This window comes from Miniopterus schreibersii (assembly GCF_964146895.1).
Source record: "Miniopterus schreibersii genome assembly, chromosome: 11".
Classification (NCBI taxonomy): Eukaryota; Metazoa; Chordata; class Mammalia; order Chiroptera; family Miniopteridae; genus Miniopterus; species Miniopterus schreibersii.
The window spans coordinates 36,926,636-36,946,780 of NC_138111.1; the positions used below are offsets into that span (position 1 = coordinate 36,926,636).

At 42.2% G+C, this 20,145-nt stretch overlaps 1 protein-coding gene across 1 annotated transcript in view; it reads left to right on the forward strand.

Moving 5' to 3' along the window:
• The window catches only part of TRPM6 (transient receptor potential cation channel subfamily M member 6), a 122,201-nt gene extending 117,571 nt beyond the window's left edge, over positions 1 to 4,630 (forward strand). The window contains exons 38-39 of the mRNA XM_081150606.1: positions 1,780 to 1,886; positions 4,435 to 4,630. Of these exons, the coding sequence (XP_081006732.1) occupies positions 1,780 to 1,886; positions 4,435 to 4,568 (241 nt within the window). The 3' untranslated portion in view covers positions 4,569 to 4,630. The remainder of the gene's footprint in view (positions 1 to 1,779; positions 1,887 to 4,434) is intronic.
• Positions 4,631 to 20,145: the final 15,515 nt, after the last annotated feature.

Consider the following 20,145-nt stretch of genomic DNA (forward strand, 5'->3'; position numbering starts at 1 on the left):
CTATCTTATTTTATTTTTATTTTTAAAACTTCTCTATGAGATTGAAAGGCTGTAGGCATGCTGTAGGGTAGAGACCCAAACGATTGTCCCTACAACCCTCCTTCACTGCCCCCTGCACAGGGAGCCAACCCCTGATAGATACATTTTATAGTAATTTTGACTCTTTTGTCTTCACTTTCACAAAGGTCACAGAGGGAAACCAGTTAGCTTGTAGTTTTATCTGAGAATCAGGGTTACCTCTCTAAGCTGGGGGTCTCATGTTTTACTGGGAGGAGAGCAGGAGCAGGTACAGAATGCACAAGAGTGAAATATTCTAATGGGGTCCTGCTGGAGAGACGATGAAAGGAATCCTTCCATTTTAATGACTTTAAAAAAAACATCATTTTTCACTTTATCAGCATCAGAGTTCTGGTCCTAAATATCGAGTGATTTTAGTTTTTTTTGTTGCCACATTTGGTTTTGCCTTATTTGAAGTGATTTTTAACCAAAAGGACCCAGAAAGAAGGCTAGTTAACAAGGTGCAGCTTATGCAGCCGGGTAAATGCCACCAGAGCTGTGCTTTGTAAGGGCGATTGAGTGACCAGGAAAATGAATCCTGGGTGTCTGTTCGCTCGGTCTCCCCAAGAGAGTTCCTCCACCTACTCGCCGCGGAGCAGGGAGGCAATCTGAGATCAGGCTGACATCAGCCCTCATTCTGAGCTTGGCACATCTTCAGAGCAGCTACTGTTACCCTGCCAAAAGGAAGTGGAAATTGAGATAAATGTTTCAATACTTGGATGGAAAAAAAGTCCATTTTTACACCACGTCCCTTTTGAAAAACTGCATTCCTTCGAAGCAAAGTTTATTGTTTCCTTTTGTGATAGTTTGCTTTTATTTTTTTTTTCTTAAGACGTGGTATTTAAGAGCGGTAATTGAGTTCAGATTTTAAAACGTGCTCTTTCCACTCTGCATGTCATTAAAATAAAATATTAGCTTTCATAAAGTTTCTTGGGGAGTGTTTCTGGTGTGCTGTGTTCCGTGGTGTGCGGAGTGTCAGCCTAAGAGTAATGGGTGTGCGTGACCTGATAATGGATGAGTGTCGATCCTGGAATCTGCTGAGGATCTGTTATAATCAGAGTGTTCAAAATATGCCAGATAGATACTGATTCTATTTGTGATTTTTTGCCACCTACATTTAGCATATGTAGTTGACGTCCACAAAATCACGGCAGTCTTGTCTTTCCACAAAGAGCCCAGCCGCAGCAGTCTGCAGGGTGGAAAGCAGGTCCTGAAAGAGCCATGAGTCCTGATGTCGGGTTTTGTCTGGGATTTGTTTTCCAGGACATGGTTATATTTAGAAAGGTATTTGGGTTTGAAACAATGTATATGAATCCTTTTAGAAGATGTGTTTCAACAGCAAAGTTGTTTTACTTTATACCTGACCTTTCCTGTATTCTAGTGGAACGCTTGGTAAGGAATGCCATTCTCTCAGCTGTAGGCATGAAAAAGGGGCTCAGTGTATTCTGGTTTCGTGCGGTTATGTAGAAAATTCACTCTTCTATCAGATTAGCACTGAAATGAATTTCACAGTAGGTCTTGGAGTTGGGTCCAAAGATTTAAGTGCATTTGAATTTTAAATTTGCAAACCTAACATTGTTGCTTCCCCAAAGTGCTCTGTTCTTTGTTGGCTCCTTCAAGTTTGCTGGGTTACTATGGGATACTGTTCGGTATCTCAGAGAATCCTAGTCCAGCTCCTTTTTCTTCGCTGTGATCTAATTGATATTCTGATATTTCCTCCAGATCAAGAGGAATGGTGTTTGGACCAGCCAATTTAGGGGAAGATGCAATTAGAAACTTCATTGCAAAACATTGTTGCAACGCCTGCTGCCGGAAGCTCAAACTCCCGGGTATGCCCCAAACAATTCTACTTTTTTTCTAAGTAAAGCTCTCATAGAACAGCAGCATCCATTGTGACCCGGGATAGAGTAGAAAATCTTAATCACATTTTTATCTCATTCGCAGTTGAGGCCTGACTTTCCGACTGCAAATTTTTTTTCAAGTCTTTAAAGGGATTAAAAAGACAGGGATTTACTTCAGGTTCTGCCAAAACGTGATAAAACAACATTGGGCCTAACACTTGTCACAGCCTGTCCAGGGGAAAAGTGCTACAGACTAATTGGAGTAAAATTGGACTGAGGCAGGTTTCTGCGCCACTCCCCACCCTTGGGTCCTGTGTGGTGTCCACAGTATTTCTATTCTATTCTTTTTTAATTAAAAATTTTTTTGAAAAAATATATCTTTATTGATTTCAGAGAGAGGGAGAGGGAGAGATAGAAACATCAGTGATGAAAGAGTCCTTGATCGGCTGCCTCCTGCATGCCCCCTACCGGGGATCGAGCCCACAACCTGGGCATGTGCCCTGACCGGGAATCGAACCTCCATCTCCTGGATCCTAGGTCGATGCTCAAACGCTGAGCCATGTCCATCCGGGCTCTAGTCTATTCTTATTTACTCATTGGACACTGGGAGGGTGGGGTATGGAGGGAAACACAACTGCCAATTAAAGTAGTGCTTTTTACTACAAAAACCTGCCAGGTTAAACATACATGTCTATATTTTAAATCTGATTTGATAATATAACACACTTTTTCTGAAACCAAGATAGTCACCACAGAAAATATTCCTGACATAAAAGCTAGCAGTTGGAGGTCTGTGCTCCCCACATTGGCAGTCTCAGCTCTGTTTCATTCTTTCCTTTTATCTCAGAAGGGACACTTTATGTCTGTCTCAGTTTGCTCACTGTTTTTCTTAGATCATACCAAACTTGTCCTTAAAATGGAATTTCAAATATTTTAGGCAGAGTATCCCTTCCTGCCTTTGGATAAATGGTCATATCCTGAATTGGAAATCAGTAAAAGATCATTGTTCATTATAACTTGGGATGGAGTGGGTGTAAATTTACAACAAAAAAGGGCAATTTCTAATCTTGTTAGTGCTAGAAGTGGAAGGTTGAGAAGCTCTTGTGGGCAAGACATAGCAAAGGACTGGGATTTGGAGCAGGCTTCCGATTCCAGTGAGAAGTGGCCTGTCGGACAGAGGCGCTGGTCAGGGTTGTATGCGGGGTGGGGTGGGAGCGGCACAGAGGGGGAGGGGCGTCACTCCCCTCTTCCAGCTGCCGAGGACTTGCCCTCACAAACCACACAGCGGACCTGGGCGGAGAGATCAGTCCACAGCCCACTGGCTGTTGAGAAACATCTTCAGCTATTCAATTATTTGGCTATCTGAATAAAAAAAGTTTAGTCTGGAAAACAGGAATAGGGGTAGTTTTTCTTTTTCCTCGATAATGTTTTATTTATTGATCTACCTAATTTAAAGAGACAGTTTAGGATAGTGTATGAGACGTGGGATCCAGAGCCAGATAGTCTGAGCTCACACCCCAGTTCTGCTTCTTACGAGGATATGACCTTGGGCCTCGGTTTCCTCATCTGTACGCTGGGGATAATAGCACTGATGAAGTCAGTGTGAGGATTGAAGTAATATATGGATATATCAATAACTGTTGGTTATTATTAAACTGCAACTTGTGTTATTTTTATGTTCGGATAATCCTCATTTAACATTAAAAATACACCGAATATATATGATGTTTAAGGTTAAATTTAATTAATATAACACAAAATGGTACACAAACATTTTTTAAAAAAAGTATTGATTTCAGAGAGAGGGAGAGGGAGAGAGAGAGAGAAACATCAGTGATGAGAGAGTCATTGATTGGCTGCCTCCTGCACGCCCCCTACTGGGGGTCAAGCCCACAACCTGGGCATGTGCCCTGACCGGGAATTGAACCTTGATCTCCTGGATCCTAGGCCAGTGCTCAACCGCTGAGCTACGCTGGCTGGGCGGTACACGAACATTTAAAGCCCATTTTCCTCCATATGTTTCTCCCCAAGGATGACCCCTATTAATGTTTTCTTTTGATAATTTCCTTTTCAAATGGAAGAAGGAAGCACAGGACCCAATAATTGGATGACACTTTCGAGGCAGCACTGACCCAGGTGCAGCTTTGTTACAGAAAGCTGACTACAGAATTTCGGGATCAGCGTCGGACTGCCATGTCCTGCCCATTGCTCAGTGGTGCAATGCCCTGTTTCCAGTTTGGCCTCCCTTACCTCTGGCCAGGTTGTGCCTCATAGGACATTGCGTATTGAATCAAGCAACCACACCCTTCCTCCCTGGCCCCAGTGCACACAAGTCTAAAACAGCACTGGGGAGTTAGAGTCACACGTGGGCATGGGGCAGGTGGTTCGGACATGGTTGGAGGTTTGAGTTTCATATATGTGTTGCTTGAGGGAGCAGTGCGCTCTGAGTCCTTGGAAAAGCTTACGTCTCAGTTTATCGGTATGAGCACTTCGTTTTTGAGGATCCCCATAAACGCCTTAATTGTCTTCCTTGCAGATTTAAAAAGGAATGACTATTCCCCTGGTAGGATAAATCCCACCTTCAGACTTGAAAACAAAGCAGAACCAGGTGAGGGGCCTTCAGCGAGGGAGAGAGTTGGCAATCCTTCGGAAGACCTCACTCGACTGTAAAAAGGGGAGAAGCAAGAAGATGACAGCCCTTGGCCTCCCTTCCCTGAAGTAACTCTACGGTAACAGAGGTTGATTGACGTCACGCTGATGACGTCAGAGCTCTGTCAGGATGGCCTTCCACGGGCCTCCTTGGGACATGCCTCCTGAGCCTCGCGTCTCCTCTTGCCCAAAGACCTCATTCGTATGGAAGGATGGGTTCTCCTAGGTGTTGGCTGTGCGCACGGTGCTTCGTGTGTGCTCATCACCTCAAGTTCTGCAGGAGGACAGTGGGGGGTCAGCTGGGAATACTGCGCCTTCATACCTCACTGCTTCAGCTGGCCCCCCCGGTGCCTCGGAGCAGAGTGCTGGCACTGAAGAATCGGGGAGATGAACTTAATTTATTTGTTCACTGTGTGCACACTCTAACCCGACTGCTGTTCATCACCTCACCCACATATTGTGCTTATGTATATAGATGTACATAAAAAGTGATTTGCCTCCCTCCTCCCTCCTCCCTCCTCCCTCCTCCCTCCTCCCTCCTCCCTCCTCCCTCCTCCCTCCTCCCTCCTCCCTCCTCCCTCCTCCCTCCTCCCTCCTCCCTCCTCCCTCCTCCCCAGCAGCATGGGGCTTTGAAAAACTACAGTAAGGAAAACCTTGGAATGCGGGTGTATTTGCAGACTGAAGCACACTCCTGCACTAACTAATCAGTGAAAAGTTAGTATTCAGGTGAAGTCTAGATGGGCCGGCAGTATTAGTGAATCATAAGATGTCTGGGCATTTCAGGTTTTTCTGAAAGAAGGGAAAAGGGAAATCTAAAACAGATGGCCTTGCCTTTTTTTTTATTTTAAAGGGGTACAGGGACATGCAAAACTAGTTATTATTAAGAAATGTTTTCCCTTCCCTTAAGCTCAGGGGTACTATCAGTTAGAGAGTTGACTAAGCCAACCTCCAAAACATCACTCCCTTTTTTAAAGCTGTGTGCATAATGTTATAGGTTAACTTACTCTCCGTCAGATCCCACGGGGATGGATGGGGTTCTGATCGAAAATATGCTTTGAAGGCGTTTGCTTAGGTCCGGGGCAGACTTCTGGTGGCTTAGTGAGGGCTGTGTGTATCCTAAGTCCGGCCTGAGGACACGTAAGCATTTTGGAGGCCCGAGCGAAGGGTCCCTGGACGCTACACCTCACAGCACATTTTGGGGCTCAGTCTGTTTCCTTTCCACCCTATTGGGGTTGCCCGACCTTAGAACGAGCATGAGCTTTTCACACGAGGAGGGCAGGAAGGCTGGGACCCTCCCTCTTCTCCCCTGCATCTCCCTTTTCTTTCTATAGAGTGTTCCAACCTGCCAGCGACAAACCTCCTCGGTCTGAAAAAGTTCACCTTTAACTTTAGCCCTTACATGACGGGCTCGCTTTTGAAATCAACACTCCTGCACCCTTAGGTTATCCTTCAGGGGAAACCTGGCCCAGGCACGGGGGGCTGTACAGCCAAGGATTTAGTTTGCCAAGGATTGTGTCTGATTCTTGTAGGTGTCGCTGCACAGGGCTAATTTATACCCCTTTATTTTGGTATCGGGGGTGGCAGGAGGCAGGAAATTGGATGATTTCTTGATTGGCAATGAAGATAAAATGTTAATACTTTTCAAGGCTTAACTACTTTATCTTATTCTGCAAATCAATAGGGATCTATTGGTACTCAGTTCAGTGCTGTGTTCAGCTATGGAAAGAGGCAGCTTGCCTATCCAAGGGCCGAAGTAAAGGCATTCATTCAATGGTCAACTGTTGGTTAACTGGAATGGAACTTGAAAACAAATACATTTTGATTTCAAATTTCTGTGTCGTGCTTTTTTTTTTCTTTCTCCCCCTTTTTCTTTTTAAAAAAAGAAAAATCACCAGAATAACATTTAAAAAGATGAACTGCTGGGCAGAGCTCACTGTGGGATTGCTTGCATGCAAATACCCATATGATAATCTTGCCTTGGAGGGCTCATGACCTCAGAAGCATAGGGCATTCAGTCAGTCAGTCAGTCAGTCAGTCAGTCAGTCAGTCAGTCAGTCAGTTTTATTCAACAGGTACTTATTGCCTTCTCTGTATCCTGTGAGTGGTGAGGATGCAGTAAACATAGCATTTCTTCCCCTCCAAAAGGTTTATGTCCATTTTTCCCTCCCTCCCTCCCTCCCTCCCTCCCTGCCTTTGCCTGTCCCTGTCCCTGTCCCTGTCCCTGTCCCTGTCCCTGTCCCTCTCCCTCTCCCTCTCCCTCTCCCTCTCCCTCTCCCTGTCCCCTCTCTCTTCCAAGTTTGGATTTTGGGTTAGTACTGAAAAAATTTGAGTTCTGGGAAAATGTTGAATCTGGAGGTGTATCCTATACCCTGTCTGCCAGTGGGCTGTAATTTCAGACTGGGATAAGAGAATTAAGATAAAATAAAAAGATAAAATAAGTGCTTTTAGGAACCACTGAAGAAAAACGACTGCACACCCCTTGTCTGAGCATTAAGCCCACTTCCCAGATGGGGACCAGAGCAGCAGCCAGGGTCTCAGAGTGCTTTCTGAGGGGCCCTGTGCACAGGCTTTCCCTCTCACCAGGCTGTGCATTCCCGAAGCGACTTCTGCACCATGATGTCCTAAAGCTCTGACAGCTCTAGGGGCTGAGGTCACATACAGTTTGGGGTCTTTCTTGCCCTGTTGTTACTTTCTGTGACTTTGTAGAAAACAAACTTGATGACTAACACTTCTCCCCAAACAATTTACTCAACTTAAAAATAATTTTTTTTTTTTTGGTTTTTGTTGCTTTACATGAGATGGACCACTCAGGTTCTTGAAGTCATCACAGAGCTGCCCCTGCCATGGCTTGTTTTCTGTCACCATCAGTCACCAGCACCCAGCACAAAGTGTGGCACATAATAAGCTTTCAACATTATTTATTGAAATAATGAAATCTTCAAATGATAATAAATTTCATTCACTAGGTAATAAATCAGATTTGCATTTTTAATTTAGAAAGGAGTGATGACCAATTCCTTAAGACCCAACATGATTCTTTTGATCTCTCTTTGTTTTAATTTTCCAGGAAATAGCTTTTAACAGCCTGCACCTTGTCTATTGAATTCTCAGCCAGCTCTTGCCCTTATCATCATGGGGATAGCACCACAGTGCAGTCCTTGCTGGTGACGATTGAAATGAGATGATAACTTCCCAGAAACTGCCTAGAAATAATCATCACTTTATTACCCTTCGAAAAGAAGATTGATAGAAAAGTCATTTGAAAGATGGTTAATTACCATGCTCTCATACGATTTCTTTACTCACATCTCTCCAAAGCACCAGAAAGGGAGGATTATTCTCTGAGGTCGGAATTTGAAAGCTGTGTGTTTGCCTCTTTGAAGTATTGGTATTTAATTTTCTGTAGTTATTTCTTGGGCAATTTTCTAAGAAACTAGTTGAAGCTAATTTATCATAAGTTAAAGTCAAATGACAGAAAAGATTTTTATTTCTTCCTTAACAGCATTTTATTCCACAGAGGTTAGCTTCTGAAGGAAAATGAGACTTAAATAACATTTCGAATCTCCAACCACACGGGTAGGTACACAGAATAGAAGGGGTTCTGAAAACCACCATTTTTTATTTAACACAGTTATTAATTCTGACTTTTCTTTTCAGACCGTGATGCACAGATAAAATATATTTTTGTGAAACTCCCTCCTAAAAAAAAATGAGTTAGTTTGCTTAATTTTCAAAGAGAGATTTTTAGTCGTCAAGGGATAACAAATGTCATCTCTGTCTTTGGCAGATGTTGGTATAACATTATCTAATTCATTTAACCTTTCTCTTAACCCCTAAATCTGAAATGGAGATGAGATACTTACCTTTTCAAAGAACAGTGAACAATAATAAGACAGCATTTATAAAGTCCTTTGAGAATTTCATTCAAGAGGCTTCTTGTGAGCAAGGGATCCAGTTCAATAAATAATCAGGGTTTTCATTTTGATACTATGTGATCATTATTTAATGTTTACAGAGGACCCTCAGTGGACCTGTTTCAGTATAAACACAAAAGTAGTTTCTGCTGTTACTCTCCGAGGGGAATAAGCTCATTTCTCCCTTTCTATTTTGAAGCTTAATTAAATAGTTCACCATTTCACGGTGTCTCTTTTTATTTTATTTTATCTTTTTTGATGGATTTAGGTTTTCCCAGCTAATTTCTTTTGCCATCTTCTGCTCAAGGAAAGTCTTTTAGAAGAAAAGTTTGTGCCATCATTGGTGACATTTTGGGGATATGAAAAGAGAGCAGGTTTAGAATCTTGATGCTTGTAAAGCTTGATGTTTTTCAAAACTGTTAATGGAGAGTTATATTTTGTCAGTATAGAGCTGACAATAATTGGTAATAAAAAAATGTTGGCCTATAGATTGTCAGCATCTTTCAGCAACCAACTTCCTTTAGAATTCTGACCTTCTCCTAGTGATTTTTTTCATTGTGAACCTATAGAGATTTTATTTCCTAAATTAGTCACAAAGCCTTTGCATGTATTATGGTAGGCTAATGACTGTCTAAATGTGGACCTAACAATTGCCTTCACTGGAGGAATTTGGGGGAATCAATCATCATGGCATCATGTGGATGCACTTTGGTTTCTAATGAATCTTCCTTCCTGTATCCTGTTGGTCACCAAGTAAGAGGTCACAGAGCCTCGGGATGCTTTGGTGACCAAAATAAACCCTTGGTGTGTGTTAGGACTGAATTGTGTTCTTCCGTAATTGATGCATTGAAATCCTAACTCCCAGTACCTCGGAATGTAACCGTATTTGGCGATTGATGTCAAGATGATTAAGGTTAAAAGAGGTCATTAGGGCTGGCCCTGATTCAATATGATGGGTATCCTTAAAAGAAAAGGTGAGTAGGACACACACAGATAAAGAGGGAAGAGAGTATGAAGACATTGAGAGAGGGTGGCTGTCTGCAAGCCAAAGTGAAAGGCCTCAGAAGACACTAGACATGCCTACACCTTGATCTTGGACCCCCAGCCTCCAGAGCTGTGAGGAAATAAATGTATCATGTTTAAGTCCCCTAGTCTGTGTTACTTTATGGAAGCCTAGTAAATTCTCACCGTGTGTTGCCATGTGTTGGAATTCCCTACTTGCCCCTGAAATTCTGTAGGTGGGGACTTGGGGAGCCGAGATGCTGGTAACAACAATGGAGAGGGGAAATATGCAGCCATCTGCCGCGGGTGGGGATAGGGAGCATCGGGTGGTGGCGGGGCTGGGGCGTCATTTTACCCTGGAGTAGAGTGGTGTGTTCTGGAAGATCACATGAATGATGCAGGTGAAAACACACATGGGCTGGGCTTCATGAGATGGGATATCGGCCTATTCTTAAAGGACTTCTGGGGACCTGTTAGAGGACAAGGTAGGAAGAGAGGTGCAGAGGTTATATGTGGTGTAGTTCTTAGTTTTATACAACTCTTCAGGGTATATCGTATTCAAGAAATATTTATTGAGCCTTACCATGTGTTATGCCCTGACACTCAGGTTAGACTTATTAGATAAAAATCCAGTTCTGCCTTCAAGGGTTTCCAAGACAAATAAGGAGTTTACAATTTGCTGATCCATCATTGCCCAGCAACAATAATGATTATAATGATAACTTTTACATTAATATTATAGTTAACATATAATGAGCACTCATTATGTTCTAGGAATAAATATGTGCTGTATATAATTTCATTTATCTGAACATCAACCTGATGGGCTAGGTCTACTATGTCCTTTACAAAGATTTGAAAATGCCACTTACAAGTTATGTGACATGATTAAGTCAGCTACCTAAGGAGGAGCCGGGATTTAAAGCTTGATCAGATCAGTGATGTAGAGCCTAAGCAATACTATCCAGCACCCTTAAAATTACTGGAGCATGAATCCCTATGATGATTTGAAACTCAGACTTGAAAGTCAAGACCTAATTTAGGCCACCAAAGGAGAAAATCCCAACTGGCATCTGTGGAGTGTTACTTTGCGTCCTTTCTGCATCTGTCAATGTCAAGCAAATCTTTCCTGCACAGCTAATGGCCATTTATAGACTGTGAGTCCATGGTGAAGCCACTCCCTCCTGACATCATCACAAGGTAAGTGCGAGACGATGGGTGGGTTCGTATAAGTCTGACACTGTATCAGCCAATGAATTTTTCTGCCTCCATTTGCATTTCTGCCCTCTTTTTCTTGCCTTCCTACATAATTAGATATCTGTGGGTCAACACAACAGCTAGCTCTTCGATAGCATTCCAGTTATCAATTTATATTGAGAAGTAGAATCTATGCAAACTATAAAAATTTATCAGTCTGACCATCACACTGTGTCCCCGGAGGCCTTGGGAGCTGGATTGTAATCAGAGGGTTGCTTGAAGTGCATGGAATCAGAACAAAGAGAGTTAGATAAATCAAATATTTAATGGTGTCAGGCTAAGACATCCTGTTTCATCCCATCTTCTCCAGTGGGATAAGTCTGCCTGTGGGAGTGGAATACCCAAAGTGCAATACTCCAGACAGATTCCAAAGGATGCAACAGAATTTCAAGTGACTCTTAGATCAGCCTTGAGAAGTATGGCTCATAATGAGAAAATATTTTTCTCTTCCATCTTCCCTCCCTCTCATTGTCCCCCCTCCCTTTCCCTCCCTCCCTCCCTCCCTCCCTCCCTCCCTCCCTCCCTCCCTCCCTCCCTCCCTCCCTCCCTCCCTCTCTTCCTTCCTTCCTCTCTGAAATTTTCTTTCTCTGATTTCTTATTTCTGTTATGCCTTTTTATACTATACTGACCACAAATGTGGACCAAGAAACCATTAACTTGACAAGTGAGGTACCATTTTTTTTCTAGAAATAAAGAATTAGAATATGTGAGAGCTAAAAAGATAACTGAAAGTAATGAGATCCAATTAGATGTGCTTCATCCAAAGTTAATATAACTAATTGTCAGAGGAGGGACTAGAACTCAAGCCTCCTAAGTGACCATCATTTATCTTAATAATGACTTAATTTGTGTGTTGAGGCAAATAATGTCCTCTGTTGTATTAAAATCTTCTGTTTTCCTAAAATTTTTTTCAGATGTTTCTATGACTAAAATGTTAACTTGGAAATTTTTATAAGCTGTTATTAAGTTGGGTCAAATGAGGTTTAATTGTCTATGCTTTTCAATGAGGATAATTCATTAGATATGTGATTTCAGAGTTAGTTGAAAAACGTTATTACAAATTAATGATTTTAATAATTCTCTTTGTTTATTTGTATGTACATATGTGTGTATGTGTGTTTGCATAAATGGAAAGTAGCTATCTGAATACCAACTTTTTGTGAACATTGAAGATTTCAAATGAAGACATTGTAAGACTTGGATTTCAGTAAATGTTTCAAATATTTCATGCTGTTGAAGATGATTTATGATTATATCCTATTGTCACAAAAGGCCTCTTAGGCCTGTGGCTTGCCTTGAATTTTCCCAGAAAGGTCTACATAAAATGGTAGAAAATTTGCTAGACCTTGGAGCCAGATGGATTTAGGTTTGCGTTGAAGTTCTGCTACTGAATAGTTTGTGACCTTGGACAATGTGTTTAATCTCTCTGAACCCAGTCCATCATCTGAATATGGCAGGATAACCTGTCAAGATATTGACATGTGTTTGTTTTTGTTGTTCTTCATTCCAAAAAGGTAGGTAGATGCCTTTGCCTCAGGACAGCAATGACTTACTGAAGAAGGCCCACCGACACTTCTGGAAAATTAATGAGGGCCGGAACTTGGAGGTGATGAGGCAGGAGAAGCCTACCTGGGAAGGAGATGAGAGGTTCATTCCTGGAGATAAGGAAGATGATGGTGTTTTGCGTAAGAGGTGCAGGGCTTGTGAAGGGCTAGTTCATGGATATCAGGAGGACCGACTAAGACTATGGCCTGAGAAGTCACAGGGAGCGATACATGTCCATGCTACTCATGGATCAAATGGGCTCCTGCCTTTGAATGGATCACAAAGGCTTGGGACTATGGGCCCGATGGCCTAAAGGTTAGAAGCCCTGTTTTCCAAGTGCTTAGTGAAATACCTTTGTTCTTTCTTACATGTTTTATAATTGAAAATGTTACTGAGATAGACTCTCTTAGCATTTTAAAGAGAACGGAGCTTTATCTGGATTTAGAAAAATAAGGTAATGTTCCATTTCTTGCACCCAAGTGTGCTGTAACCTAATATCTACCAAGCAGGAATATTCTCAGAATTAGCGACGATGTACATAGAGCACTTAGAACAGTGTATGCCACATGATAGGCATGCTGAAAAATTATTAATAACTACTACTTAAGATACTTTTATCGCCAAAACAGTTTCCAATCCAAGATTGGTAGAGCTGGATCTGCTTCTTTTTCTCTTTTTAAGAAATTTATTTTCAGAGCAATTTGAGCTCCGCAGCAAAATTGAACAGAAGTTACAGAGATTCTCCCTATACCCCCTGCCTGCACACATCCATAACCTTCTCCGTTTGCTTCTCTTTTCAAACGAAGGACTGAATAGTTAATGACATTGATCCTAGAATGCCAGAATTGAAAGGGTCTTATATTAGGGGAGGCTGGACAACAACAATAAGTAGACACCAAACGTGATGACTTAAAGCTATAGACATTTATTTCTTGCTTACTCTGCAATCTAGGGTGACTGGTTGGGCCCTTTGCTCCCTGATTTCTGTGACTCAGGCTGACAGTGGTCCTGCTGTCTGTAGCAGATCGGTACGGAGGGTGCTCTTGGGGATCTGCAGCCCCGTCACTAGAAGGGAAAAGGAGCGCGAAGGGAGGGGGACACGTGGGAAGTTTACTGGCAAGCCCTGGAAGCGACACTCATCCGTTTGTCCATATACCTTTGGCCGGAACTCAGTTAATAACAAGATCATGCCCATGTGCAAAAGAGGCTGGGAAATGCAGTCTAGCAATATGCCCAAAAAGAAGAAAAGGAGTTTGATGAACAATTAGCAATCTCTGTTAAATTAGGGATTATCTATTCTGGTCCAGTTCCTTATCTGAGTGTAACTTTGAAGATGGAAGAGTATTCTTTGGTATGGCTTTGAGAGTGGAATTTTTCTTTCCATAGAAATCTTTAAAAAAAAAAAAATTATATATATATATATATACATATATATATATATATATATGATTTTTATTGATTTCAGAGAGAGGAAGGGAGAGGGAGAGAGAGATAGAAACATCAATGATGAGAGTCATTGATCGGCTGCCTCCTGCACCCCCCCCTGCTGGGGATTGAGCCCGAAACCCAGGCATGTGCCCTGACCGGGAATTGAACCGTGACCTCCTGGTTCATAGATAGATGCTCACCCACTGAGCTATGCCATCTGGGTTAGAAATCTTTAATAAAAAAATTCCCCGATTTAGGATGTGGTACACTTTTGCCTAACTCTATATCTCTCACCAGATATTTTCAAAATATCATCAGATATATTCTCTTATTTTCCCATAACTTATTTATAGTGGTAAAATCTACTGGACACAGGAAGTCAAATCTAACTGGGATGAGAGTTGACTTTATTGAGCACTGTTAGTTTGGTGACAACTATAACTTGTCTCTCACTGCTTGACTCCCATGCATCCTCCACCCCCATCATTCGTCTAAGCACCATGTGAAATCAAACATTTCTTGCCCTCATTTCTGAATTGTATACAACCAGCTAGCAAGCATATAAGCAATGAGGTAAGTGTAAAAATTTACATAAGGAGCCTATTAGTGTACTATACAAGTGAGGGTCCTGTGGAGAATGTTAATTCATTTCCTATACTGAATGGCCATGATCACTGTAAATTTCCACCATGGCAAGAGCTAAGATGGAGGGAGAAAACTTGGATATACATGAGAGATGGGAATTGAATATGTTTTATGAAGAGAGTTATGTACATTTTCCACAAAGTAGAAGACATTAAGGGGTACTCTGACTTTAAAGCTTGGATGCATAAATTTCAAAATGATTTTTAAGTGTCATCTTGGATTATTTCTTGAAAGGCAGTGGTTGAGGGAGTTGAAATATTTTAATGAAATATTTCAATTTATCAAAATTTACAATTGAAGGCATTTCTAGAGTAGTATTAGGAAAATTTATGATCTGCTCCTTTTTAAGCCCACTAAGAACCAGGGCTGACAGAGGCAGACTAGGCAGCACATGTGATCTAGCAAGGTGGGCACTCGGGGTCCTAGGAAGACAGACTTGAAAAGCAACCTGATTGCCCCCAAAGCTGCAATTGAGCCATTTGCAAAAATGCTTTTGAAGTTCAGTGAAGGAGGGACTCCCCTTCTCAAGAGGGGAGGAGAAGCTTCACAGAGAATAAGAGGAAGTTTACCTGGTGGCGGGAACAGCAGCATTTACTCATCATCCCCTGAGTATAAACTGCTTGGCCTTAGAAGTATAACAGAATGTGATGTAGGACCAGCCCATAGTGAACTTGCAGTTTGTTGAGTGATTACAACCAATAGAGATGGCTCTGGGGTTTTTTGAGGAAGGACTTTAATTATTCCTACCATCAACCCTTTCCAAATTCACTTCATATCACCATTAGCATCATCATTGTCTTTGAAGAGGCTGATGGAAGTTTCCTCAATCTTATGTTAAGTATGTTTTGGGAAATACTGCTGTTTTATTGATCTATAACATAAAACCTATATAAAAACAATGTCCTTAGTATACAAGCAAGAAAAGATCCCTAGTCCACCTTTCAATCAGATAACCCCCTCCCCATACCGGCCCTTTATAGGAAGTCTGGAGCAGTCAACAATGACAGGTTTCACTGTGTAATGAGGCAAGTTGATCTACAGGAGTGTGCTGAGGGACACACAGACCCAAATCAATTCTTACAGTACAAGGTGGTATGTGCAAAAGTAGACGCAGAGGCTCTCTTGTGGGTACTTAATGTGCATGGTGAAGGGAGGCTTCTTGGAGGAGCTCAAGCCAATGCTGAGTCATAGGGAATGAGAAGACTTTGGGAAAGAGAACGGGGAAGGGCATTTCTAGAAGGGCTTGCCAAGGAACAGGAGTAAGGTTTGGTTTGACTGGAATGTGTCTCAAGTGTTTCAGGCGACTGCTGTGTTTGCTCTGTGGAGGAGAGGTTGGAGGCTGAAGGTTGAAGAATGCAGTGGTCACCTTGATGAATAAAAGGTGTTGAAGAGAATGTTCAGGCTCATTTGACCAACATCTGTTCCCTGATAACCATCTAGTGGATTGAAGTGAGCTGTGGGGAGAGAAAGGAAGCCCACTTTTATTGACTCAGCATAGCTCTCTCATAAGTTCATGTTCTTGCTCCAAGAAATCTCATAAAACAATGAAAATCATGACCCCAGTATAAACTGCCAAATAGTTCTTTGGCCAGAGTCTGCATTTTTGAGCCTGGTTGATTTCTCTCAGACCAAATGGACCACCCAGGTTAGTAAGAGACCAATTTTTATGGGACCTGAGGATCTGAACTTGGGAACTTAGGAGAAGCATACTGAGTGAAAACATGAAAAATGTAAGCGTGCATGATTTTAAAAGATGGAAAATGGCCTTGCTCCCATTTAATTTTCAGAGGAAGCAATGAAAACTGAAGGTTAAAGGTTCTAGCAGGGAAATAGCACTTCAGCTGACCAGGCAGAGTTTCTCAGAGTGCTCTGGACCATTGGCCTCTCTTCACTGGGCCATCAGGCACACACTCACTCTAGGAGTGGGAAGCATCTCCTCATACTTGCTCTGGCCATGTGGCCAGGTAGAGTCTAAGCTTTTTTCCACCAAGGCAAGACTGGACTAAGAGTTTACCTAAAAGTGAAAAGAGATGCAGTGAGAACTGTTCTTAATTTTAGCATCAACTTCCCTAATCATGGACATTTCAAAATGTCCTAACTTGATGCTGTCTTCCAGTAGTTTTTCTTGGCCTTCCGATATTAACCGACTGATTGTATAAAGCATTTGTGGGCCAGTGCCTGATCCTCTTGTCTTTAACTCTTGCCTTTGCCAAAAGCGATTCCTAAATCATGAGTGAAATTTTAAATTATGTATCTCTGAGTGATGTACTTTTGTTTTGACTCCTGCAGAGAGAGTGTTTCATTAGGCTTTGGAGAATTAGCTAAAAACTCTGCTGGTGCCTGGGCACGGGAGGAATCTACTCCCAGGGCTCCAGTCACAGCCACTTGCCTACCTGGGAAAGCTGCTTTGGTCTTTTTTCTGGGAGGAAGACTAGGTGAGCTCAGGCGGCACCAAGAGCCCTTGTCCCTCTCTTCTGACACAGAAAGCTTCCATGCTTTCTCATCTTATTTTGGCCCCACTCAGGTAGAGTAACCTCCCACTGCTTCAGCTGGATTAACACGCTCACCCCAGCCTCCATCCTGAGCCTCCCAGCCCCAATAGGATTTGAACTCATGGTCCCGAGAGCAGGATGGATTAGCGCTCAGGGCTCCCCGGCTGACTCTATCAAAGCTCTCCTCTGCAAATTTCCATTATGCGAACGGCTCTGTTAACCAAACCTATTATCTTTCCCCCTTGGTTTTCAAGTTGAGAAAGGGAAAGCAACTTCTTTAATGGCCCACAGATTGATGATTAACACTTTACATGTCCCTGCTGCTAAGTAAAAGAACTGCTTTGTGGACAGTGAAAACGCCTAGGAGAAGGAAGCGGGAGTCAACTTGGTTTATTAAGTTGTGCTGCTTCATTAATCACAATCTTTTTTTTATGGCAGTGCTTAAAGGCCCATCCATTGTACTTCTCGGGAATGGGGCAGATCAAACACAAGGGCTTTTAGTGCACCTTTGACATCTGGCCTAGCAGCCGGCTATCTGCAATATTGCTCTCAAGCAGTGTGGGGAGCTGCATTTACTGTGACCATGCTGGCCCTTCTGATTTAAGCTTCTGCAGAGGGCAATGAATTACCTTAAAGGAGCTCCACCGCACAGCTCCAAGTTTTATGCCGGACCCCTGCCAGCTTCCCCACTTTATGAGTATGAACAATCAGACAATTGAACTGATTTGACTTTGCCACTCCTGGAGTTTCATTGCCTCGAACCTGGGGATGTAATGATGGCAATGCCATGCTAAGTGCCGCTCTGACTAGCAGCAGTGCCCGCTGCCCATTCAAGTAGAGCACCCATCCTTGTTAGCTGAAGACTGCTCTGATTTGCAGCAAGGGGGAAAAATAGATTCCATGCAATCAGATTAATTCAGCTGAATGTTATTTTCATTTAACACTATGGAACCAGGCAGTGTCCAATTCCCCCCCTCACCCCCAGCGGAGTCTCATAGCACTGGGGTAGGAGGCACCTGCCCAACCCCGACACAGATTGTAGACACACACACTCATATACACTCATGTACATAACACATGTACTCACCTGGTTGCAGACAGGCTTAGGCTCAACGACTATATTCCACAAAGGGCATCTGGTCCAGGCATAACCTGAGAGTGAGTACCTTGTAATGTCTAAACCTCATGTCAGTACATGCTCATTTTAGCTCTTTGTGTGAAACCGAAGACAAGTGCTAATGTTTCATAACTGTACACTTCCTATGTCAGAGAACATGTTCACTTTCAGGCTTTGTATGTAAAATGAATTTCCTCTGACATCCTTAAAAAATACTTTTACTGTATTTGGAAGAACAATCCAGTGCTCACTATAAAAAATTCAAAAGATTCAGTGAAGCACCCAAAAGAAAGTAAGAGTCACCCACTAGCTTACCACATAGAGACCCCTATTATTAAAACTATCCAAGCCTCTCTCTCTGTAAATGTGCACTGATTGATTGCTTCATTCATTCGTTTTTGCCATCTATAAGCAAATCTAAATGTTGTTAGAAGAGTATGGAAAATGAACACACACGCATTTAAACAAAAGACTCTCTGGAATATCAGTCTCCTGTGTTCAAATGCTTGCCAGACATTGCTCGCTAGACTTGCAGGATAGCAGACACCTCAGGCGATTTCATACTTATGCTCGTCAGCCTCTCCCGCATCAGTTAATGCCACCCATCCTTTTGGTGGCTAAGGCAAGCATTTGGGCTCATCCTTGATTCCTCTGTTTGTTTCACCTCATAGCCAGTTTATTCACAAGTCCTCCCAGCCCTACCTACAAAATTATTCAGAGCACGTTCACTCTCACCACCTCCAGTACCATCGCTGCTCACCTGGCTTGTTACAATACCCTTCATGCTGGTCCCCCTAACTCCTGCAAGCAATTTGGATGAAACTATAGCTTTTAGAATTTCACATGCCTTTTCGTCCTTCAAAAATGTGATGGCGAGGTGTTTTGGAAAGAGCAGATAGTTAAAATCAGGTCTGTCTGGGTTTGAATCCTCGTTGTGATGGTTACCGGCTGTGTGGCCTTAGAAAATCTACTGTGATTTTCTGAGTCTCTTGGTTGCTTCATCTGTAGAGCAGGGCTAATAATATCTACCTCCTGAGGCTCTCATGTAGATGAAGATAATTCACATGAAGTAACTAGCAATGGTCTGACACACAGTAGGTGCTCTGTGATGGTTTGTTCTCATGCTCTGTCTCACTCATTCAGTTGGGATACTGTCAGACTCCTTCCCGTAGCATACAAGACCGTCACAGTTGTGACCCAGTGTTTTTAGGGGAGGCACCTCTACCTCCCCGCCATGTATGCCCTCCTCATTGGAAATGGGGAATGGCAATGGAAGCTACTTCATTAGTTTGCACAAAAAGGTTCAAATGAATCATAATAAACATCCAGGAGAGTGTCCAGAGTAAAGCAAGCATTATTAACTATTATTATTTTCTCTTTTCTTTGTGTTTGGCTCAGTCTTCAGTGTTTTGGTAAATGTCTTTGAAAAGTATCTTTTTCTTTATTCAGGAAAAGTATATAGTTGCTATTATTTTGCAATCTTGCATCTTTGGATATGACTTTTTGCATTTTCACTTAGGAACAAGACATTGGTAGAGTATAAGGTTCTTGTGTAATATCTTTTTATTTTCCCCCTGAAATCTGATAAATAGCATTTTATTGTCTTTTAGCATTTATTGCTGCAAAATTCAATGTGATTTTTGTCCCTTGAAGGTGAATTGTTTTATTTTCTTGGATTAATTAATCAGTTCAATAAATATGTATTATGCTCATTCTTTGTATAAAATACAGTCCTACGCTCTCCGTGTATAGCAGTGAACCAAACCTTGTGAAGCTGATGAGCTAGTTGGGGTGGAGGTGGGGGAAAGACAATGACCCAATTGCCCAGAGTTAGCTAACGGGCAAGGACTGAGGGAATAGTTCCCAGAAGACCGACTTCACTTCTCACACAAATTGTAAGTTTGGGGTATGCTCAAAACCACTCTCAGGTTTGATAATTCTCTAGAAGCACTCACAGAACCTGCTAAAAGCTATTATACTCATGGATATGGCTTATTACAGGAAAAATATACAAATTAGAGCCAGACAAAGGAAGAGATGCACAGGATAGAGTCTTAGAGGAGTCTAAATGGGAAGCTTCCAGTTGCCTCTCCTCTAAGAGTCATGGTAGCATTTTCTTTCCCTGACCATAGTGTATGATACTTATGTATTGTACCAATCATGAAAGCTCATCTGAACCTTTGGTGTCCTGTGTTTAC